Genomic DNA, 26707 nt, shown 5'->3' on the forward strand with positions numbered 1-26707 from the left:
TCCAATTGTGAGTATAGTAATTTATTAATAATTATTACAGCTATATAGTTTGGCTTCACCTTCAGACAAATGGGAGGCAGAGAGCCACAGTATGATCAACACCACAGCTCACCTTCTTCACCCTGGCTCCTACCGCAACCTGAAACAATTACATACAGAAATATAAATTTTTATTAAAAGCAATCTCCTGACTTTACAGGCTGCCACTGAAGAGAATGTAAAAAGAATAAGTTTCAATAAAAGAAGGAAAAGGAAACCATAATTAAATCTTTAAAGGAAATTGAAATATGACTAAATTAAGCATTGGTTTGTTCGTCCAAGTGAAATTCGTAATGACAAGATTCTATCTAAAACTGGTTTAACAATGTGTACACATCTTCCAGGGCCCAATATTCTAGGACTTATGAATCCAAATATCTTGGAGTTATTTTCGACAGTAAGTTAACATCTAACAACCATTTGAAATACATTTCTGAAAAAGCTCGTAAAAGATTCTCCCTTCTGAAAAGACTAGCAGGAAAGAAATGGGGATGCTCTAGGAATACTTTGAACACTACATACAAAATGTTTATACAGCCAGTGCTGACATACTGCGGAGAAATTTTAATTACTTCACCTTTCATAAACGAAATAGAATATGTTCAAAACTAAGTTCTTAAACTCATTACTGGTGGAATCAAAACAACTCCAATAGATTCTATGAGATTCCTCACTAATATTAACAGCATCAAAATGACAATAGAAGAAAAAGCACTGATTCAATATGAAAAACTTATCAGATTACCAGGAAACAATTGGCATTCATACAGTCCTCTCTGTAGATTGAAAACTCAGAAAAGTTTTATGTCCATGGTTCAAGAATTAAAACAGAAAATCAACGTCCCGAATTTAAAAGAAAACTTACAAATTAAACCAAACCCTTTAACTCTATTAAATATAGAATATAATCTAAATCTAACACAAGAAATACTGAAGTAAACACTGAAATAATGAAACAGTTGTCTTTAGAGACAATTAATATTAGGTACCCTCCACAAAACTGGCTTCATTTATACACCAACGGATCCTTGATCTCCAGAGAACAAGGTGCGGTGCAGGTGTTACGTGCTGTCTCTTCTCGCTTTATAGATCTCTTGGATATGGAACAACAAGTTTTGATGGTGAAATCATTGCAATAAGTGAAAGTCTCAGGAATCTTCTATGCCACATCAATAAATTTAAGAATGTAGTTATATTGTCAGACTCCAAAGCAGCTATTCTATCAATAGTCTCTAAACACATACCTTCATCTCAAACATCAGAAATAACTAAAATGCTCTCTCAATTAATATCACTCAATAAAAGAATTGTATTCCAATGGATACCATCCCATTGTGGAATCCTGGGAAACGAGAATGCGGATGCTTTAGCCGAAAGTTACCCAGCATTTGCTCGTATTGGGTTGAGGGAAAACCCCGAAAAAAACCTCAACTAGGTAACTTGCCCCGACTGGGATTCGAACCCAGGCCACCTGGTTTCGCGGCCAGACGCGCTGACCATTACTCCACAGGTGTGTACAATATGATACATTCCACACAAAGCACTTCACTAATGTCTTCCTTAGTTCTTTTTCCAGAGGTCCACTGGAGATGCTCCTTTTTCTATTAAAAGTTTGCTTTGCCATTGCTATCCTCATTGAATGCTTGTTTTTAATACCCCATATAAGTTTATTCATTTCCTCAGTAATATATTAAGAATGTATTTCACGATAATAATAATAATAATAATAATAATAATAATAATAATTAAAAAAAGATAAAGGTATCCCCGTAACATGCCATGAAGGCACTTGGGGGGCATGGAGGTAGAGCCCCATGCTTTCCATGACCTCGGCACTAGAATGAGGTGGTGTGGTTGGCACCACGCTCTGGCCGCCTTTTACCCCCGGGAAAGACCCGGTACTCAATTTTATAGGAGGCTGAGTGAACCTCGGGGCCGTTCTGAAAGTTTGGCAACGAGAAAAAATCCTGTCAGCACCTGGGATCGAACCCCGAACCTTCCAGTCCGTAGCCGCTGCTCTACCAACTGAGCTACCCGGCCACCTCATAATAATAATAATAATAATAATAATAATAATAATAATAATAATAATAACATTAATATAAACAGTTGTTTTTTGTTTAAATAATTATCTGTTTGATGTCTACTTATTCACTCATTCATATCACGTATACTGTAGGTACCTTCAGAGGGAAGTACTGGTCATTAACATGTCCAATTCCCAGACAGCCTCCTTTGTTGTGACCCCACATGTACAGATCACCATAATTGCTGATGGCACCAAGATGGCTGATGCCCGCACTGACTGCAGTGACTCGGGATTCAGGCTGGAATTCATTGCGGCCAAACAGCGTGGCTGGAATCTGTGTGGGTTCCTTGGAATGGTCAACTACTGGACCTTTACCCAAGATGCCATAGCCCCACACAAACACGTCGCCGTCCTCTGGAAACAAATGTAAGCTGGCATGAGGTAAAAGTATGTTGGCATGTCATGTTGTTATGTTATGTTTTATTTAACGACGCTCGCAACTGCAGAGGTTATATCAGCGTCGCCGGATGTGCCGGAATTTTGTCCCGCAGGAGTTCTTTTACATGCCAGTAAACCTACTGACATGAGCCTGTCGCATTTAAGCACACTTAAATGCCATCGACCTGGCCCGGGATCGAACCCGCAACCGTGGGCATAGAAGGCCAGCACTATACCAACTCGCCAACCAGGTTGTTGGCATGTCTCTAACTATAAAACGATGATATTTACCCAGAGCCAGATTGATGGAGACTGTACACTACTGATAGTTACAAATTAAAGCTCAAGGAAACACTAAAGCAGGATTTTATTGTAAGGAATTTGCACATTACATTGAGGTTCTGTCTGATATGTACATCTACTATCAAGCAGTACATCTCACTTGACTATACCTTCTTGCCTTGTTATAGCTTGATCATGGTACAGTATACCGGAATATGATTATTTAATAACAGTACATTATGCAACGAGCAATGGTAGTAATTAAGACGCGAGTATGTTTGTTTATGAAAATAGCGCAAGCGAGTTTCATAATTTTCATACAAGCGTCTTAATTACCATTATAGGCAAATTTCATACGACTTTTTATGCTCAACCATATCTCTAACTTGAAATTATTCATAAGTATTCATGTTATGGTTATCTAAGTGAAGAGCGGAACTGACCTTCTAAATTGTGAGATGTGCGCAGACGCGAAATTGATTTTTTCTGAGGGACGAACGTCATTGACCTTGATATAATCTAGAACATAACATGAACATTAATATTGATAGAACCTGGAAATTGATTTAGAATTGAAAAACGAGATGACAGATTGAATTTATTTGAATATTATTTACAATTAATGCTAATTATTATAGTAACAGAACATAACCTTCTGTGACAGTATTGGATTTCCAGCCTCCGTGATGTTTCGCTAATTGTATTTCGATTGCATATCCGAGAATAATCTATACTTGCGGTTTTATAATGATACAATGGTGATTTCTCATTGGCTGAACAACTGAACTATAATGAATAGGTGTACTTTAATGAGGTGCATTAAAGGATTACTACCAGGTGTATAACTACTACATTTCGGCATGGTGGAGCATAAAGGTATTTCTGAGGGCATGTTTCTTACAGTGTTACATCCACAACCGTGATGTTTCGGACCGAGTTGTATAGGGCTTGAACTGTAGGTCTACTACAAATTATAACAGGGCATAACTTAAAATAATCTCCTTCTTTTTCTCTCTCGTGTAGAAACACATGCATGCATCAATAAAACTACGTAACAGTGCTAACAGAAACTTTTTTACATGAAGTTTACCTTCCTGAAGATATCTTATGAAATGTAAACTCTAATTATTTTATTTAATCTCGTCTTTAAGTTTACACATTATACCGGGATCACTTTTCTTTTTTCTGCATTGTTGTGCAGTATGTTATTCATATTTCTCCAAGTGGCGGCCTGAATACCTGCAGACTTCTAACACATGAGTACAGGCTGTTACAAAAGAAACATTACAGTGCTTCCATTCCTCAAATAAGGCATAGAAATTCTTATACTTACTTACAGGCTTTTAAGGAACCCGGAGGTTCAATGCCGCCCTCACATAAGCCCGCCATTGGTCCCTATCCTGAGCAAGATTAATCCAGTCTCTACCATCATATCCCACCTCCTTCAAATCCATTTTAATATTATCCTCCCATCTCCGTCTCGGCCTCCCCAAAGGTCTTTTTCCCTCTGGCCTCCCAACTAACACTCTGTATGCATTTCTGGATTCGCCCATACGTGCTACATGCCCTGCCCATCTCAAACGTCTGGATTTAATGTTCCTAATTATGTCAGGTGAAGAATACAATGCGTGCAGTTCTGTGTTGTGTAACTTTCTCCATTCTCCTGTAACTTCATCTCTCTTAGCCCCAAATATTTTCCTACGAACCTTATTCTCAAACACCCTTAACCTATGTTCCTCTCTCAAAGTGAGAGTCCAAGTTTCACAACCATACAGAACAAATATAAATTCTTATACATTAAAAAATTTGAAATAAATATTATAGTCCAGACACATGATCTAAAGACATTGATTCATCAATTTAAGCACAGAAACTTAACCATAAACAAAAGTAAGAAAGATTTTTTGAATTCAATATTTTCTAACGTTAATAGAAGAAAAAGAGTTCAGAAAAGTTTGGGGAGGTAGTGTCTCCCTATAACTCCGCCTATGCTATATTTGAAGTATGTAATATCAAAAGTAACCTGAAACAATAATTATGTTGCCATTACTTTTTGAATGCCCTAATGTTATTACTTTATTGCTTAAAGATGTTAGGTTATGTGTTAAGCTAGGGAGTAAGATCAGGTTTATAATTTCTTAATAACCAATGACCTGTTTAAAGATTTTAAAAACAATATGTCTGTGCTACAACTATAAACCCTTTAAAATGAAACACACAGGTGTAATAAAACGTGGTGAACTGAACATAGGAGGGATTCTACAGGTAGTTTCTGAATTAGAATAATTTCGAGGGAAAAATTGTTCCGGAGCCGGGTATCGAACCCGGGACCTTTGCCTCGAAATTATTCAAATCAACTTTACAGGGAGTTATACCTTAAAGCTTGATTTGCAGTTTCTGAATTAATTTCTAAATTTATAAGATTAAAATTTTGGTACATGACGTCACCTCTGGGAACAGAAACATTTAGGCTCCACTTGCAATAGAATTTAGGCAAGTGAAATTTCCGTCACACTAATATTTACAATTTCACTGCACAGCCAATGACAAGAAACAAATTTCATATCTCAAAGCAACAATACCATTCAGTTTAATTTTTTTATGGTTAAGTTAATTGCAGCAGTCAAGTTTCTCAAAAGAAAAATCTGAAGGACATTAATATTTCTATTCAAGATCAATACTTACGTAAATGGGAAACTACTAAATTTCTGGGTGTTACATTTGACGATTGTTTGTCTTGGAGACCCCATTGCACAAGTTTAATTTCTAAACTCAACAGTATTTTGCAAATCTAGTCTTTCAGGTAAGGCTCCATGTAAAGCAGATTTGAATAATTTCAAGGGAAAAATTGTTCTGGGGCCGGGTATCGATCCCGGGACCTCTGGTTGAACGTACCAGCGCTCTGCCACTGAGCTACCTGGGAACTCCACCCGACACCGTCTCAACTCTTCCCTTTATATCCACACAACTCGCGTGGACTGACAAAACGCCAGAGACCCACATCGAGTGCACACAATCTCTGTGTGACTTGGAATTGTGGTTTTCTGTTAACATACACAGTGATGTATATTCAAATCTGCTTTACAGGGAGCCTTACCTGAAAGACTAGATTTGCATAATATATACGTCACTGTGTACGTTAACAGAAAACCACAATTCCAAGTCACACAGAGTTTGTGTGCACTCGATGTGGGTCTCTGGCGTTTCGTCAGCCCACACGAGTTGTGTGGATATAAAGGGAAGAGTTGAGACAGTGTCGGGTGGAGTTCCCGGGTAGCTCAGTGGCAGAGTGCTGGTACATTCAACCAGAGGTCCTGGGATCGATACCCGGCCCCAGAACAATTTTTCCCTTGAAATTATTCAACAGTATTTGTTATCAAATCAGAATTTTGAGGACGATAATAAATCACGATGTATTAATGTCTTTTTATTTTGCACACGTTGAGTCAAGGCTTTCATATGGTATTGTCAGATGCATAGCGGGCGTTGACAGTAGGACCTCTTATAGGGAATATTTTTTACAGTATAATATTCTCACTGTTTATGGTATATATATTTTTAATGTTTTACAACTAATTTATAAAAATCTGTCTGATTTTCACCAAAATAGTGACTTTCCTACTTATGATACTCGTAACAAAAATATTTTAACTATTCCAGTACACCATCTTACAAATATTAGCAGAACCTATTTGGTCTTTGGTATCAAAATCTACAATAGTTTGCCTGAGGACATCAAATTTACAAAAAATACTCACAAATTCAGGAATTATATAAAAATGAAATTAATAAATTTGTGTCCCTACAATCTAGAGGATACACGCATGGGCCCTTGAAATGAATAATGTATTTTATATTTGACATATTTTTAATTTAATGTAATGTACATATTTGACCATGTCTATGCATATATTATGCCTTCGACAATAAAAGTTCTATCTATCTATCTTACCGCAGTTTATGGTATGGAAAATATTTTATTTCAGAGGAAAATAGGGAGGTAATGATATACCCTATAACGTCTTCCCTAAAAAAATCTTGTTGCCTTCCATAAGCAAAGGTTGAAATGAAGCTCCTGCCATAGAGATAGCAATAACAAACTTGATTACTGGTACCAGAATACATAACTTCAACAAGCTTAGTAAATGCTAAGGCAATAACAGAAACAGTTGCATCAAATAATACACATTTAGAGATATGGAAGCTAAAGTTGAGAAATTACAAGAGGAAGTAGGAAATGTTGGATTAAAGATAAACTCCTCTAAGACAAAACAGTTGAGGGTAAATTGTAATAATAAAAATAAATTGACAGTAAATGACATAGAAATAGAAGAAGTGGGTACTTTTCTATACCTGGGAAGTGTGGTTACAAAAACAGGTGGAGCGGAAGAAGATGTGAAAAGACGTATTCGGCTAGCAAATGGAGCATTTGTACAGCTATATCCCATATGGCGGAATAACAACATCTCATTGAAGACAAAGCTCAGACTGTTTAAAATCAGTCCTCCTCTATGGAAAATTACGGATGTAATAAATAAAAAGATACAGACGTTCGTCAACAGATGTCTGAGACGTATTCTAAATATAAGATGGCCGGAAATAATAGCAAATGAAGAACTGTGGAGAAGAACTAACCAATTACAAATATGTTACCAAATAAAACAAAGAAAATGGAATTGGACAGGCCACACACTGAGAAAGCCAGATGGAGCTATTGAGAAGACTGCAATTGATTGGAATCCACAAGGAGTAAGGAAGAGAGGACGGCCTAGAAAAACATGGAAACGATCAATAGAGGAGGAAGTAGAGAGATGTGGGAAAAGCTGGAAAGAGGTGAAACGGATGGCTGATGACAGAGTACGCTGGAGGAACTTCACTGCTGACCTATGTTCCACCTAAGAATAACAGGATATAAGTCAGTAAGTCAAGTCAAATAATACACAACTTTCCTGTGAGAACATTCAGTTGAGAGTACAGACACTTTAGAATACGTACCATTGCAGATAATGCAAAATGATCCCCCTGCAGCCACATCCACAATTTTGCCAAGACTCCGGCATTTCTTCAACTGTCTGGCTACATTTATCTGTTGAGATTCCTCATGGAGCAGCTGGCTGTATTCAGAGTTGCCCCATCCGAAGACTTCACCCTTATCTGCGAAATAAAGTAAGTAGTCTAGATACTATGGATGGAACTATTTAATGAATTTTGCTGTTTCAAATGGCTTCATATTACAGAAACAGAACTCTCTTGGGAAAGTGTTGAGAAATGTTTACTTTTTTTTTATGGAGCAAGGTGTATCCAAACTGATGACAGTGAATATTTTTAAAAGACATGTTGGTTCAGAAAAGTGTGAATACAATTAATAATTATATATGATAAATAAATTTTCAGTCATATAAACTTTTCAGTTTGTGAGGTCAGATAATCTGCGTGCTCTCCTACCAACAGCATTTGCATCACAGCTTTCTCCATCCCTTTTAAATTTATACATTATATATAACATTTTAACATAGTTAATATCAAATTGCATAAATTTAATTTTAATGATATGACCTAATGAGAATCTTAGCCTTTAATTGTGTAAGGTTAATATCATGCAGTGCCTTTCCTTGTTTTATATACATACGAGAATCTAGCATCAGTGTTCAGCTTTACCATGTACAGTTTACTCAAGAGGCACGAAACTTACATACTTGTAAATGCCAGCATGTGCATTACTTACTATATTATTAATTGTTAGATCAACTATCACCTAATTTAAAATTGTTTGCTTCTCATGCACCTGATGATGACTTTTTAAAGTCGAAAATATTAGTGACTTTGTATTAAATATTGTGATGTAACAGATTATCTGACCTCACAAACTGAAAAGTATATATGACTGAAAATTTATTTATTTATTATATATAATTATTAAGTGAATATTTGGATCAATTTTACAGTTTGAAGAAATTTGTCACTTCAAATGATGGGAAAGCAGAGTCAAGCCTAGAAAAATAGTGTGATCATATTGAACTTTACAAAAGTGAAGAATGGTATACAGAGATTGTGAAGATGGCTCAATTCCTTTTTGCAATACCAAGCCACTGTGCCAGCATTGATAGGCTCTTTTCTCTAATACAAGTACTGTAGAAAAAGGAAAGAAACAGACTTACCATCGATTCTATGAAAAGACTTGCCTTAGTGAAATTTAATTTTAGACATTTTACATGTGCGTGTATGTTTGAGTATTTGTATAGTAACAAGGAACTGTTAAAGAAAACAGTTGCAAAATGATATAAATGGGGAAGTTAGTACATGGAATTCGTTAGTGGGAGGGATATGTAAGCATTTTCAGATTTCCGAGTATGGTAACCTTAACAATATACATTGCACTTATGTTTTCTTTAAGTTAAAAATTTAAATCTAATCCTCCTCAACTTGATGGGGTTGCTAAAGACAAATAATGTTAAACAGTAACATTTAAGGTCTGACATTAAAATGTCTTACAAGAAATTTGCTTACAATAAACTGAAATTTACAGTAGATAATGTTCTATAATAATGAAAATTTGCAGTAAAATAAAAAAATACAGATAAAAAAATAAAATAGAATGAGAAAATTCATCTATAATTTGAATTGAAGTGCATTTTATTTTTTATTTTATTGGGTTATTTTACGACGCTGTATCAACATCTAGGTTATTTAGCGTTTGAATGAAATGAAGGTGATAATGCCGGTGAAATGAGTCCTGGGTCCAGCACCGAAAGTTACCCAGCATTTGCTCGTATTAGGTTGAGAGAAAACCCCGGAAAAACCCTCAACCAGGTAACTTGCCCCAACCGGGATTCGAACCCGGGCCACCTGGTTTCATGGCCAGACGCGCTGACCGTTACTCCACAGGTGTAAGTGCAAGTTTCGCTGTAAAATCTGCAGAGAACTCTTCAAAGCTATCATAGAAATGTCCTTAATTGTTGTTGTTGTTGTTGGGACTCCAAATTTATGACAGAATAACACAAATTCTTTTGTTACAGTCCCTCTAGTGTCCACCATTAATTAATCCGATGACTTCTATATCCCTGAGTTTATATGATGTTTTGTAATAACCGATTATCGGTTCATAAATTGCCCTTTTCTCTAGATTAACCTCCTCGGGTTGATTCTGATGCATCTCGAATCTGATGGTCGAATCCAGAATATAACCTTTTGTCTCTCCAGGTTTAAATGTTATAATATCAATACGCCGATGACTTCCGGTATTCACTATTCCATGGACTTCTTCATAGGTAGTGTAGCCATTGGACATTGCGATTACAGACCAGATCTTGTACAGTGGAAATAGTGGCGAAACTATAAAGACATTCAAAAGCAAAGCCAGAGACAAAATAAAGCAAAATAAGAAAACAATAATTTTTAAATGTTAAAACTTTACATACTTTGGATCTGAAAGAACCATAGTTATGATAAAAACAAATTCAAATTTTAAAAAATGACAGGAAATTGAAAGCAACTCTGTAATTATGTGAAACGCTTATGTATTCGGTTGAGTATTATTGTGTTATTGATTCTTATTTATAAGGATTGTGAATATAACATGGCCAACATCTTCAGCTCTCTCGCCAAGGTAGTACACTACATTACCGACTTTCTCCTTATAACATCTGGTGTATAGACTCCATATAGGCAGAGCTACAGGGTGCTGAGAACCTCCTAATGAACGTGTGGACCACTCAATAAACGTAAATTGTAAGAAATGCGTCGAAAATGTACCAAACTTAAACAAAAACATTTCGTAAATAACCCTTTTTAAAATTAACATGGGATTATGCAGGAAGTCTAACTCTGCATTCCATTGGGAGCTCGTATGCTTTTTAACAAACTCAGTTTTTCGTCTTCTTTTTTTTTATTCCATAGATCTTAGATGTGGAACAAGTCAAGGGTTATACAATTATTTGGCGAATTAAGGTGAAGTATAGATTAAGTCAATGATGAATTTAAGAACATGGTTCCTTTCCAGTGGCGTCTTTTATTGTAATGATTCTTACCTACTAGTCTAAATAATTGTCAAAAAGTCTGATGTTCTTGTTTTGTATATTTGATTTCTCTTAAGGGGTTAGGTACAGCTTACAGCAGTAAAATTTTGGAAATATTCAACTTTTTTTTTTCCTCCATTACTGTATCTTGTACAATAATGAAAATTGGTACGTGTAAAACACTGTCCTTCTGCTATATGAAAAAAAATATTTTTACGATTTCAAAAAAAATTATTTACTTTTTTTTTTTTTTTTTTTTTTTCAGTTCACTGTGCAGTGATGAAGCGTTTCCCACATAACTCTAAAATTATCCAACATTCTGTGATGAAATTTTTTGTGTGTATTTATGCATGTTATATCTACAATATGATGCAAGATCACTTCTCTACCTTTGATAGATTGTCTGATAAAAAATAAATTCATTTTAAAAAATGGTGAAATATCAGTATTTTCTTCTAACACAAAATAAAAAAAAATATTATTTATTAAGGAATGTAGTTGAAAGAGCATAATATTGTAAACATGAGTTTCAGCAATAAAATAAAAGAGAGAGGACATGAAAAAGTTAACAAGTTTATGAGTTATGAGGGAAACAATCACTGCACAGTGAACTGCCACCATTATGAGTTTTAAACAAATATATATATAAATATATTTTTTTTAATAGTAAAAATATTTTTTTCTTATAGCAGAAGGACAGTGTTTTACACATACTAATTTTCATTATTGTACAAGATACAGTAATGGAGAAAAAACATGTTGAATATTTCCAAAAAATTTACTGCTGTAAGCTGTACCTAACCCCTTAATCTTAATTTTTTTAATCTATGTTTAACTCAAAGTATCTATCCAAACAATTTAAAGAATACAACAATCATTTCAATTTATAAATCAGGAGACAAAAACAACACGAATAATTGAAGACATCCCCAGAAAAAGATGTAATATCAAATTCTTGTAATATGTGACTTAGTTGGAAAAAGTAATTTTAAAACATTTATTTATAACAATAAATTATTGAATTCAATGGCTCAATAAACTTGTATCCTTGTTTAGTCAATATGACAGGAAATACAAACCTAATGAAATATGCCCCTGAAATAACATTCCTTTATCCTGAAACATGATATGTTATTCAGTAATGAATGTGTGTGTGTGTGTGTGTGTGTGTGTGTGTGTGTGTGTGTGTGTGTGTGTGTGTGTGTGTGTGTGTGTGTGTGTGTGTGTGTGTGTGTGTGTGTGTGTGTGTGTGTGTCTAATGCTCAATATTTAACAGTGAAGTCATTCTCCTTCTTGCTTCCCAATATTTAGATGCAAGGTCCATAATATTTTCCAGAGATTCACAGATTTTTAGATGTTTCATGTCCATGGCATCTTCTTTATTGCACAATAAACATTTAGCAGAATCCAATAAGCCGATTCGATGTAGATGTTTTGTAAGACAGTCATGACCAGTAATCAGTCTGAACATGGCCACAGCAGATTTTCGTGGTAGATCAGGAATGGATTTTAAATCTTGTAGTGAATTTTGATGTTCACTTGGAGAATTAGTGTGGTGATTGCTGTTAATTTTTCTTTTGATAACTCGTTTTATGAACTCATATGAAAAACTGTAGTTTTTCTTTAGGTTTATTTTAGTTCCTGTCTTGGCAAATGTTGTTGGTGTTGTTTTATAATGCCAGGCGTCTGACAATAAAGTCATTTGACCTCTTGCACTCCAATATTTTTCAAAGATATTATCATGGTCAGCCACTGAAGCACAGATTTTGAGGTGTTCCGAATCCATTTCTTGGTTTGAGTTGCACAATGGGCAGTTAGGGGACTGATATATTCCAATTCTATGCAGGTGTTTGGCCAAACAATCATGGCCTGTTGCCAATCTAAATGCAGCTACAGACGATGTATCAGCTTTCTCATTATCATATATTCTACAATGGGCTGGGATCCATTGGAGAACTAAAGTCTTATTTAAGTTTTGAATCTGCCTTAACATACAATGGATTTCCTTAATTGTTTCTGATTTAGCAAAAGTAGTTGTACTAACTGCCTGGATTGCAGCTTTGGAACCAATGTGTCTTTCAAAACAATAAGCCACCAACGATGCCATGTTTCAAGTAACCCATAGGTCTACAATAATAAATTAACTAGATGCTGGCAACAAATGTTTAGATATACTTTCTTTACTCATGTAGAGATTGATAATGTTATTGTATAGCCTATTTTAAAGATAATACTTTTTTTCTTACTATGTTTGACATAAAAACAAACAAATACAATACAAAATATGTAATCAATCAATCAATCAATCAATCAATCAATCAATCAATCTTCTTAATGTATCCAGTTGTTTGCTGACAACATAAAGTCCACTATAGTCCACTGTAGTCTATTCAGTTGTTGTTTTTCACGAGAAATGAGGGGTATTTTGATCGGTGTTCATTGTAGATGCCTGTTACTAGTAGCCAGAGTTGGGGTGTAGTCAATATATACTGCAGGGCTGTGTCTTCTGCAACTGGTACTGATGATTTTAATTTACTTCTTTTGTGGTTTACGGATGGACAGTATAGAAGAATGTGTTCCAGATCTTCATCATGATTATTACACCACAGACAAGTAGGATTATCAGAAATGTGAAATTGGTGTAGGTACAATTGAGTGACAATGTGACCTGTTCTGGCTCTTGCTAAAAATGTTGGAACATGTCTGGGCAAGTTTTTGTACATTTCCAGGTCATTTGGTTTCTTTTGTACAGACTGTAAAATTTTTCCTTTGTCAGAAGAGAGCCAATTGTTGATCCATAGGTTTGTAAAATGAGACTTTGCTGAAGCAAAAGCATTGGATAGAGATATCACTTGAAGAGGTCTTGGTTGCAAATATGTTGTCTGTTTTGCAATATTACCGACTTTCTTGTTTCCAGGAATACCACAATGACTAGGTATCCATTGAAATGTCGACCTGGTTAGCGAGTTGGTATAGCGCTGGCCTTCTATGCCCAAGGTTGCGGGTTCGATCCCGGGCCAGGTCAATGGCATTTAAGTGTGCTTAAATGTGACAGGCTCATGTCAGTAGATTTACTGGCATGTAAAAGAACTCCTGCGGGGCAAAATTCCGGCACATCCGGCGACTGATATAACCTGTGCAGTTGCAAGCGTCGTTAAATAAAAAACATAACATCCATTGAAATGTTATTTCCTTTTGGAGTTCTTTTAGTTTACTTAGTTGTTTCTGAATTGGAATAATTCTATGTGCATATAGGTTTGGTACATATTTGATTATATTAAATATAGCCCCCTTGGAGTCGGTAGGTATGCAAATAGATTTTTCAGAAATTTGAGTAACACACTGAAGAGCAGCATCAATAGCTAGCAATTCAGTGTCAAGACTGCAGGAGGATGAACATGGTATGGAATAACTTTCTTGATATTTTGGAATATAATACCCTGCTCCTGATGTCCCATTATTAGGATTTAGAGATCCATTTGTATAAATTTGAAGGTGATCCTTATATGTGCTGCAGAGTAGTTCCATGGCATCTAACTTAAGAATATATGCAGGATAATTTTTGGAATGATTTCCTGGAATTTGTATGCTATGTTCTGGAATCACCCATTTCCATGGAGGAATTTCGTTAACAACTGCAGTTTTAGCAATGGGTGTGTCTGTGATATACATTGGTATTTCTTCTTTGTTTATTTTATAGAAATTACACAGGATATTATCTAACAGTTTGAAGAACATCTGAGATCTGGATGAGGCTTGCAATTTTAAATGTATTTTTAGATCCTTTTTTAATACATATGTCTGATTGGTTGAATATTACATTCGATTTCTAAGGCAACAGTTGATGTGGTTTTTGGTATTCCTAGACATAATCTTAAGCCTGAATTTTGAAGAACAGTTTTTTTTTTTGTAGATGAGTTGCTAATGACATGTTTCAAGTAACCCATACAGTAATAAATTAACTAGATGCTGCCAACAAATGTTTAGATATACTTTCTTTACGTCATGTAGAGGTTGATAATATTACTGTACTATAGCCTACTTCAAATATAGCATTTTTTTCTTACTATGTTTGACATAAAAACGAACAAATACAATATGAAATATGTAAAAATACAGGAAATTTTTCAATGTGGTCCTACTGTAGTTCCAGGTCACAAAAGTTGCTGCACAAGGGGCATCCGCTAATAAAATTCTCCAGCTCCGTCAATTCAGGCTTTTTATGGCAAAATTTGGCACAAAGCTATGGGGCTTACACGAGTAAATGCAGTATTTGATTCACCCCATAAAGTTTTATCATAGTTTAAAAATAGTTTGCTGAAAATGCACCATCTTATGTAAGATTTTAAAACTGAAATATGTATTAAAATATTATTAAGATTTCTTTGAATGTTATAACTGTTCAATAAAAGTAACTTAATTAATAAATATGGCAGTTACTGCACATTAATTTACCATTGAGAGCCAGGACACAGTCTGCTGTACAGGAGACTTTGACAATATTTTCTCCAACAACATCGCCCGTTACTCTGGTTGGCTGCCATTCTGTTTTGAAGTGCCCTAGTCCTGTCTGGCCGTCCGCACCCCATCCACAGGCATACACTTCTCCATTCTCAGTCACAAATAAACTGAAGACATATCAAAGCATGATGAATAAAAGAGTAACATACATTTTAAAAAGGTCTGGCGAAGCACCTGCATAGAATTGGAATATATCAATCCCCTAACTGCCCATTGTGTATATAGAATAATATAGGTGGAAATAATAAATATAGTGATAAATGACAGTCATGGTGGTACTGAATGCAGAAATGTCAAGGGCCACCATGATTTATAGTAGGACTGATGACAATAAATATTGATACTGATAGCTGTAACTACCAAAGGAAACGTTTCTGGACATGTTTCTGAAAATTCTTCATATTGATCACTTCTATAGGCTGACCAGACGTCCACGATTTCCAGAGACAGTCCCCCAGTTTTGAGTTACTGTCCCCGTTTTTGTCCTCGGAAATTAATTTTGTGTCCAGAAGCTAAGATTTTGTTTCAGTAACATTTTATTGGAATTTCTGCGATTCATGCACATTTCTGAACCGTTCTCAGTACAAGACAGAAGAACCAGCCAGCACAGTATGAGATATTCTGCACTTTTTGAGAAGAACATAGCATCTTTGTCTTTGGTCATCTTAGCATCTCTTGGAAACGTTACAACAGCCACTGCATCTATTTTTAAGTGGTTAAAAAAATGAGGAGGTTTGTGACAAAACAACAGGTGAAAAGTGGTATGATGTTTTTCAAAATTTAAAAAAATCCATTCCATTTTAAAATCTTCATAAAATAGTGTCATTAATCATGTGTCTTCCAGTCAGTAATTCACCAGTTGAAAGACTTTTCTCCACAATGAACTCAATCTGGACTGATGAAAAGTCTAAGAATGAAATTTGAAATAGTTACAGCCTTTTACAAGTGAAAAAAAACTTTCAATTCTCATTTGAAGAACTTACAAGGAGAGGACACACTCTGTATATCACCGAATTAAATCAGATTTTGTGACATGAAAGTACAAGACGTACTGTTTAAAGCCATACCTGATATGGGTGGCCAATAACCCCTCCTTTTGGAAATATTGGCTATTGTTTGTGACATACTTCCGTTAGGTGCCTAATAGGAAAGCAGAAGACTGTGTAACGGCGTAGCTCATGTGGTTGCAGGCTGGGTTGTTATCCAGGCAACCCAAGTTCGAATCCCAATGCTTTCTCATTTTTTAAAGCTTAATATTATTATTATTATTATTATTATTATTATTATTATTATTATTATTATTATTATTACTTACTTACTTACTTACTGGCTTTTAAGGAACCCGGAGGTTCATTGCCGCCCTCACATAAGTCTGCCATCGGTCCCTATCCTGAGCAAGATTAATCCAGTCTCTATCATCATATCCCACCTCCCTCAAATACATTTTAATATCTTCCCATCTACGTCTCGGCCTTCCCAAAGGTCTTTTCCCCTCTGGCCTCCCAACTAACACTCTATATGCATTTCTGGATTCGCCCATACGTGCTACATGCCCAGCCCATCTCAAACGTGTGGATTTAATGTTCCTAATTATGTCAGGTGAAGGATACAATGCGTGCAGCTCTGCGTTGTGTAACTTTCTCCATTCTCCTGTAACTTCATCCCTCTTAGCCCCAAATATTTTCCTAAGAACCTTATTCTCAAAAACCCTCAATCTCTGTTCCTCTCTCAAAGTGAGAGTCCAAGTTTCACAGCCATACAGAACAACCGGTAATATAACTGTTTTATAAATTCTAACTTTCAGATTTTTTGACAGCAGACTAGATGACAAAAGCGATATTATTATTATTATTATTATTATTATTATTATTATCATTATTATTATTATTATTTTAATTCACTTTCAGTTGTCAGTTCCTATATTCAAAGCCATGTTGAAATATGCGCGGTAGGCCTATGCATCAAAATTGATAAACGAACGAGAAGTGTTTGTGAATGTGAAGGATATCTGTTTCGCAGCAGAAATGCGGAAAAATGTGTGTGACTGTGGACAACCTTCTTTCATTTGCTGTGCATGGTGCAGGAAATATGTATGTTTTGTGTGTTTTTATGACATCATAATGAATCGGGTACAAAATAAAATAGAACAGACACATCTTACCTTCCTACGTGAGCAGTATTTCATTATTTATCTTTTACAATACAATGTTAGTTAATTAGTAATTTCTTTAAAATATGATGAAGTATTCAATACATTGAGAAGTATGATATAGGTATGTTAATAGATAACTGTGATCACAATATTAATCATTATTAAAAGAAAAAAAATATAGGACCAGTTATGATTCGAACTCAGGTTGCCTGGATAACAACTCAGCAACAAACCATATGGGCTACGCTGTTACACAGTCTGATGCTTCCCTATTGAGCACCTAACGGAAGTATGTCACAAACAATAGCCAATATTTTCAAAACGAGGGGTCATTGGCCACCCATACCAGGTATGACTTTAAACAGTACATCTTGTACTTTCATCTCACACAATCTTATTCCATTCGGTGATATACAGAGCGTGTCCTCTTCTTGTTACTGTGAAGCTGTATGGGAATGAACAGATCCTTAAAAAGATACATTCTTCAGACAAGTACTTGTAAAATGTGCGTGTTAGAATTCAGTGTGTACAATATTATGTGAAAGACTTCCATGCATGCGTCAGTACTGAAATTGAATTCTTAGTGGCTATAATTATGTTTAAGAGATAGGTGTGTTTATTCATTTAATTTTAAAAAGTTAAGATGCTCTACAAATTTAGTGTGCAAAGTTCTATCATTGTATTTACTGTTACATGTAGGTATTGTCTGAAACATTTCAACTGAGAGTGACTAGGTAGGCATTTGAGGTTTTTCTTGAAATTGCTAATGTCCCCTGCTGGATCATAAAGAATCTGGTCAGCCTACACTTCTACCACCTCTAAAAGTCTGTAACAAAGTCATTATATAAGCACCAGTGGCGTAGCATGAAATTTTGAGCAGGGGAAGCTAACTCAAATTCTCTTCCATGTACATATTGGAAAAATGTAGTCTTAAAGTAAATAGTAGTCAATGTCAAGTCAGGAGTCCGAAGATTGGTTGGAACATCGTAAGTAACACCAATAAGGCATGACCTCAAATGATACGTAGTAAAATATGATTTCACGGTTTACACATATCTCTAACAAATAGACACATATACGTATAATTTAACACTAGCTCACTCTCTGTCATATTTAGAGAAATCACAATATTAACGGTCAATAAATACAGTATTAGTAATTAATTACGTAAGTATGAGTCTGTCTTGGTTGTGTCCTTCATTGATAGCAAGGGAGTCGGTCGTTTGTTTTTTAAGTCATACTTTTGTTCATAAGTCAGTTTTGATAATGGAATTGTCCTAAAATTTCAAGTAAATTAGTGTCAGCAACAGTTATTTCACTCATTATTTATTATATCAGCCACAATGCACACTAACACTTCAACTAAACACAACTCACGAAAGGGATAACTCGGAAACTAAATTCTTTTCAATGTTAAAGCTAGCTTCTTGCGAGCCTTGCGACCAGGGTAGTTTTGTTAGAAAGTGATGGAAAATCTGCGGGGTGGGATACACAGAAGAATGAGGGGATTGGAAGGTGGTGTGTGCAGGCTTCATGTTTACTGCTGCATCACGAATCATCCTGAGCTGCCGCATCACAATATTTAACACGTAAATATAAATTGTATTAAAATTAATAAATAATTTTGTTCATAAACTGCAGGTTTGTCATGAAATTATTATTAACTGGGGAAGTTGAGCTTTTTAGCTTACATTGACGCTATGCCACTGATAAGCACTACAAAGAACTGGAATTTCTGCTCTTCACCTGTGGTCTTGTCCGCATTCGATACTCCTGATGTTCACTCCATTCATATCCGGTATGTTGTGGATGATTTGGCTGCCTGAATACTTCTCCTCCTCCACGATTGGTCTGCCACACTGGCCGTAAACATTGCTGCCTAGGGAGAACGCGCCCTCCTTGTCTGTCAGCACCAGCAGGTGAGCGCGCCCTGCTGCCACGTGCTTCACTCTGGTGTCCGCTGTATTCCTTAGAGGCAACTCTATGGGGGCTGGAGACAAGATCAGCTGCAGTGGGTGATCTCGACGAGGAGCGTGGTAACCTGTTGGAAACACAATCATCAGAGTTGTTATCATTTTGAGTTTTACTAGTAATCAAGCCAGGGTTCGAATACTTCCAGGATCTATTACTTAATAAAAGTCCAAAATTAAGCGAAATATATCCGGGAAATTGATAGAAACCCACGAAATTATTTCATAATTCACGGTATTTAAAAAAAAAAAAAGGTTTTTATGAAGAATTCGCACGAAAAATGACGCCCTCTTGCAATTAAAAAGTGAAAATTGTCTTTGTTATGAAATATAAATGAACATTTCTACATATTTAAATGTTCAGCATTACATGTGTGTGACATCTGGCAATGATGTAAGCATAGTTTCAGGGACTACTTCCAGGGAGCAGTCTAAGCAGATAAAGATCATTTCTTTCTCCCACAACAATTACCTTCGTTAGATCAAGAAGGCTGTGCCTTCACCCCTTACAGTCCAATTAAATTTAATTATGAATTTAATTAACAATGCAAATTTTCTGTTAGTTAAAAGGGATAGTTTCAATAATCATTTTACTTTATTACATTTTTTTTCTCAAATATTTATTGAAATTAAACCATTTTAATCATTGAAATCAGGGTAAAATAATGATCATAAAATCACACCCCTAGTCATCTTGCTGTAACCAATTTCATAAATGCTAGATAACTCACAATCAATCAATCAATCTTCTTAATGTATCCAGCTGTTTGCTGACAACATAAAGTCCACTGTAGTCTATTCAGTTGTTGTTTTTCACGAGAAATGAGGGGTATTTTGATCGGTGTTCATTATAGATGCCTGTTGCTAGTAGCCAGAGTTGGGGTGTAGTCAATATATACTGCAGGGCAGTGTCTTCTGCAACTGGTACTGATGATTTTAATTTACTTCTTTTGTGGTTTATGGATGGACAGTATAGAAGAATGTGTTCCAGATCTTCATCATGATTATTACACCACAGACAAGTAGGATTATCAGAAATGTGAATTCGGTGTAGGTACAATTGAGTGACAATGTGATCTGTTCCGGCTCTTGTTAAAAATGTTTGAACATGTCTGGGCAAGTTTTTGTACATTTCCAGGTCATTTGGTTTCTTTTTTACAGACTGTAAAATCTTTCCTTTGTCAGAAGGGAGCCAATTGTTGATCAATAGGTTTGTAAAATGAGACTTTGCTGAAGGAAAAGCACTGGATAGAGATATCACTTGAAGAGGTCTTGGTTGCAAATATGTTGCCTGTTTCGCAACGTTATCGACTTTCTCGTTTCCAGGTACACCACAATGACTAGGCATCCATTGAAATGTTATTTCCTTTTGGAGTTCTTTCAGTTTACTTAGTTGTTTCTGAAGTGGAATAATTCTATGTGCATATAGGTTTGGTACATATTTAATTATATTAAATATAGCCCCCTTGGAGTCGGTAAGTATGCAAATAGATTTTTCAGAAATTTGAGTAACACACTGAACAGCAGCATCAATAGCTAGCAATTCAGTGTCAAGGCTGCAGGAGGATGAACATGGTATGGAATAACTTTCTAGATATTTTGGAATATAATACCCTGCTCCTGATGTCCCATTATTAGGATTTAGAGATCCATCTGTATAAACTTGAAGGTAATCCTTATATGTGCTGCAGAGTAGTTCCATAGCATCTAACTTAAGGATGTATGGAGGATCATTTTTGGAATGATTTCCTGGAATTTTGTATGCTATGTTCTGGAGTCGCCCACTTCCATGGAGGAATTTCGTTCACAACTGGAGTGTATCTGTGATATAGATTGGTATTTCTTCTTTGTTTATTTTATAGAAATTACACAAAGATATTATCTGACAGTTTGAAGAACATCTGAGATCTGGATGAGGCTTGCAATTTTAAATGTATTTTTTGTTTTAGTTAGAAAAATATCAGCAAATTATTTCCTTTAAATTGTGTAAACAAAATTATAAACTAATATGATAATTATAAATTTGTTGATGTCAAATGAGAGGCCCAAATACCACTTATTTGTGTACAAAAAATGAGAAAGATCCACTGAATAATCTCTGAGATATTTAAAATTTTGTGAAAGTTTTACAATGTGCAGCACCACTACTGTATGATCGCTCTTAAATTGAGTAACTCACCTATTTGAGAATCTGTATTGATACCACATCCGAAGACTTTATATTTATCTTTGGTATGCACAGCTAGTGCTGTAAACCCGTATCCTGAAGCAACATCGACAATCTAAAACACAGAAATAATTACAATAGTTGATACATGGAGTGAAATAAAAATTTAATGTTTCATCTTTCAGAGCATCCTCTAGTTTCTGTGACCATTAACATTATAAAAAATATTGAACACTTGAATTGACAAATATTCCAAGTCCATTGAAGTAAATTTTTCAGGAGAGCAAAAGAACTGTATAGACTTGCAATATAATAGTATTGAAATAAATATTTGTATGATTAAAAAACACATGCTTAGAGTACGATTTGGGATATTCTTTTTTACAGGATGGCAGCCTATAAAAAACACAACAAATGTCAGGTAAAAAAAATCAAATTCGGTAAATTTTGGGCTTGAAATGTTTAACAATTTACGTTTTCAATTACTTAAGATTAATATTGAAGTATGGTCTCTAGTAGTTATGAGATTAGTATAATCCATTAACCCATGTCAGTATTTACAAAATGCAAAATAAATCTGTTCCTATCTGATAGGAATACATATAGAATTTGCCAGTCTAAAATAGTATCTGCAATTTACAGAAAACACAATGTAAAATATTAAAATCATTAAAAGAAAATCTTCAACTTCTTCATGCACACTGTTGCTATGACGACCCAAACAAAGCCACCTTTACTGTTTCGGTGCCTTGAGCTTTGCAGTATCTGCTCAGAGAAGTGAGTTATATCTGACATCACTGTTGGAAATCACTAGTCTATCCAATTCAAGTTGTTATATTCTTCTGATCAGAGATTTTGTTGCTATTCCCTTAGATCAGTGATTGCCCCTGACTCCACTCAAGCGTAACCATGGCATCATACCCCCCCCCCCCCACCCTCTGTTTACAGCCTTCACTTCGATATAAGTAAAGACATTTATCAGCAGTGGACGTACGCATGTAATGTTACAAGTGTGTAGGATAATATGTTTCGATGTCTTTTCGAAAACAGATAATAAGTAAAAACTTAATTTTAAGGAGTATTTATTTTGTGCAGATGGCAAAAATATGAGATACTTAATTTGTTGTAAAATTTTAAATGGCATATAAAAGAACAATGTATGTCGTCACTATTTTTCTTGTTATGAAGACTACCACGCCCTTACCTGTAAATTGAATATTTCATTAATAAACAAACACTAAAATGCATCGGCTTCTATGTCTTAATCGGAGTAAAATACTTCGACTTTCTTTTTTTAATTTACAACTTCTTGACCAGCCTGGTACGTTTTTCTAATTTCAAATATCTGCTGATGTAAAGTACACGTTCTTTTTATGGTAAATAAGAAAATAAATTTATTTTAGTTTATTAACAACTCAAAAATAATGAATAGGAAGATAATTTTTTTTAGTAGGTTATTTTACGACGCTTTATCAACAGCTCAGGTTATTTAGCGTCTGAATGAGATGAAGGTGATAATGCCGGTGAAATGAGTCCGGGGTCCAGCACCGAAAGTTACCCAGCATTTGCTCATATTGTGTTGAGGGAAAACCCCGGAAAAACCTCAACCAGGTAACTTGCCCCGACCGGGAATCGAACCCGGGCCACCTGGTTTCGCAGCTAGACGTGCTAACCGTTACTCCACAGGTGTGGACATAGGAGGATAAAAATTAACGTGGAAAAAGTGTGTATAGTTAATAAGTTTTTTGGTCACAGTCCGTCTCTGTACTGTTATTCACTGCACTACCTGAGGAGATACCCACTCCATCCCTCTCCCTGCGATAGTGGTGTGCGGGTTGCATTTCTATTACGTCACAATTTCGTGGTGTTTGGCAACCACTGCCTTAGATAGAGATTTCAGGTAGTACAAAAAATGATTAACTTATGATTTTTACTGTGGTTAAGTTGTACTTGGAAAATATGCATTAGGTAACATAGTAAAAATATCATTAACACTTTCAAAGTGTCAAAATGATGCGATGTTTTTGGGATTCTGCACCATGCCATTGATGCAAAAAATTTTTTTCTCATATGAGGACAATACTGGACAGATGGTCATGTTACAGTAGGGTCAATTTTACAGGCTTCACTGTATTTAATTTCACAAAGAGGGCAATGGGTTGTACCTTATGCTGTTCTGCGAAATGTGTTCTAACTGGCTTCTGGAGGTAGCTGATAGGTTTTCTGCTTTTCTTCAACTGCAAGTTCACACCAAGGGCTCCATGCTCTGCCACTCCCCACACATACACGCGCCACTTTGGTTCAGAAGTGCTAGCATACTGAAACACTGACACCAATACATTACGTATTGTGTTACATTCAGAAATCATTTATTCTTTGTTTTATTTTATTTACAGTACTTACTTACTTATTCATTTACTTATTTTACTGTATTTGTTTATTAATATATGTTTGCTTATGTATTTTCTAATTCATTCACTTGTTTCTTTGTTTACGGTATTCATTTGCTTATTTATTTTATACACATATTTATTTATTCATTCATTTATTTCCTTAGTTATTTATTTACTTATTTATGAATTTTTATAATATTTATTTGCTTATTTATAAATAATTTGTTTATTCATTCCCTAATACTCATATGCTAATTGTTTATTTTTATGATTAATTTCTTTATTATTTTCCTTAATCTGTTATTTGCTTGCATATTTACTTAATTTGGTGTTAATGCAATTGTTTGTTTTAATATTAATTTGTTTATTATTTTTCTTATTTATTTATTTTATTTATTTCCTTAGATATTTATTTACTTTGCTACTAATGCAATTGTTCACTTTTACTATTCATTTGTTTATTATTTTCCTTATTTATTTACTTCCTTACATATTTATTTATTTTGCTATTAAAGCAATTATTTATTTTTATAAATCATTTATTATTTTCCTTATTTATTTAGTTATTTGACACATGTATTTATGTGTTATTAATAAAAGTGTTTATTTTCATTATTCGTTTATTATTATCCTTATTATTGTAATTATTTGCTTACACATTTATGTACCTATTTTGCTATTAATGTAATTGTTTATGTTTAATAGGCCTATTCATTTGCTTATTAAATTCCTTATTTATTTAGTTATTTTCTAACGAATTTATTTATTTTGCTATTAAAGTAATTTTATTCTTTTTTTTTATTAATAATTCATTATTTCCTTATTTATTTAGTTAGTTATCTGCATATAAATTTATTTATTTTGCTATTCAAGCATTTACAGTATTTATTTTTATTCATTTATTTATTTACTTACTGTATTTGCTTATATATTTGTTTATTTTGCTATTAATGTATTTGCTTATTTTCATTATTTATTTGTATATTCATTTGCCTATTTATTTTCTTTTAGTTTATTCACACACACTTTAACATCTAGGTTATACTGTATATTTTGTGTGTTTGTGTAGGCTATAAGTTATTGTTCTGATTATGTTTCTGTAATCGTGTGTTTTATTATGTGACATATTCATTTCAACAGATTTAAATTCCATTAACGATTATGATGATGGTGATTAAGGTGATGAATCATGGTATGTATATTTCCAATCCGGCCTTTGCCTTTGTGACTGGGGAAAACCATGAAAAATCTCAGATCGGCCAGCTGCTGGGTTTATTTTATTATTTCATTATTTATTTATTTTGCTATTAAATTAATAGTTCTTTATTTTTATTATTTATTTGTTCACTCAGTTATATTTTAATCATCCTATTTATGTAAATATTTATTTGCTAATTTTATTCATGTTTTTTTTATTATTTATTTCCTTATTTATTTAATTGTATTCTTATTAATATATGTTTATTTGGTTCGTACGTAATTCGTTTATTAATTTATATATTTCCTTATTTATTTATTTGCTTAGCCTATATATCTATTTTGTTATTAATGTATTTGTATTATTTATTTGCTTACAATTAATTTGTTTATTCGTTTATTTACGCATTTCCTTATGTATTTATTTTATTAATGCCCTTTTTATTATTTGTTTCATTTATTAATTCATTTACTTATTTGTTCATCTTCTATTTATATTTTTATACATTTTCTTGTTATTTATTCAGAACACACCATTTCATTACTATTATAGCTTACTACTTTCAAAGTCAGAAAACAAAAGATTTACCAAGTGCTGTAATTTTGCTTTGTATTGTATCCTGCCCAAAAAATTAAATTGTTTTCAATTTCTTCGGTGATTATGTCCATTTCAAAATATTTTGAAAAATTCTGTAATGTGAAAACTGCTTCCTACAGATTAATATCTGAATAATGCAACACTAATGCTTCAATTCATATTGAAAATTCTACCAGGTAGTTTTTCTGCTTCCTCTGGATTAATTGGGTATTTTCTTTTCACATAATGCCGTACAAACATCTGAAGATTTGTCCATTTCTTGTCTGCACTGCTGTTGAATATATCAATCTTCAATAACCGCCTACTTTGACACCACGACAAGTTAAGCTTCTTTATGGCAGCCATAATCAATCTAGAACAGGAAGAATAAAAATAATAATTATATTATGGGAAAAAAAATTAATTGCCAATCAAATTTTCATCCCATGTCAGCTATCTTAACTTTAACAATGTAATTTTGCAACAAACAAGAGTATGTTATGTGATTAGCTACAGCCGTCTTGTATAATCAAATTCATCATGAACTTTTAATTAGCTTTAATAATATGACAACAGAAATTTAATAACACGAATACCTGAAAGAAAAACCGGTTAAGTTTCGACAGGAAGAATCTATGTAGAATAACAAAATCCCTTTATATAGTTATAGTAAGAGCCATCTTGAAACAATTTAGCTAACTGAAGTCGTCGATTGTTGACTGAGTTTTTTTAATTTATTTTCGTAGCAATCGTGCAGCAATTATTCAGAAAGACGTAATTTCTGCCACAGACTATAATAATTATCAAACATAACACCCTCGGGACAGTATCGCTGGTGCCAGCTGTGCGAACATTTACTTGAACTGTAACTTTTGATTTAGATTAATGCAAGGGTTTAATGCAGATAGTTCAAAATTTTGTATATTT

General features: G+C 34.2%; 1 protein-coding gene across 1 annotated transcript; it reads right to left on the minus strand.

The window, feature by feature from the left end:
* Positions 1 to 26707, minus strand: LOC138713819 (RCC1-like G exchanging factor-like protein). Its single transcript, XM_069846261.1, has 9 exons — positions 26377 to 26707; positions 25975 to 26153; positions 23779 to 23939; positions 21626 to 21728; positions 19223 to 19517; positions 15259 to 15431; positions 7784 to 7942; positions 2223 to 2482; positions 1 to 139 (listed from the first exon to the last, which is right to left on the minus strand). Exons 2-9 carry the CDS (start codon positions 26144 to 26146, stop codon positions 62 to 64), a joined length of 1401 nt encoding a protein of 466 aa, XP_069702362.1. The 5' UTR covers positions 26147 to 26153; positions 26377 to 26707; the 3' UTR covers positions 1 to 61.

The sequence above is a fragment of the Periplaneta americana genome, chromosome 2 (genome assembly GCF_040183065.1).
Source record: "Periplaneta americana isolate PAMFEO1 chromosome 2, P.americana_PAMFEO1_priV1, whole genome shotgun sequence".
NCBI classification, from domain to species: Eukaryota; Metazoa; Arthropoda; class Insecta; order Blattodea; family Blattidae; genus Periplaneta; species Periplaneta americana.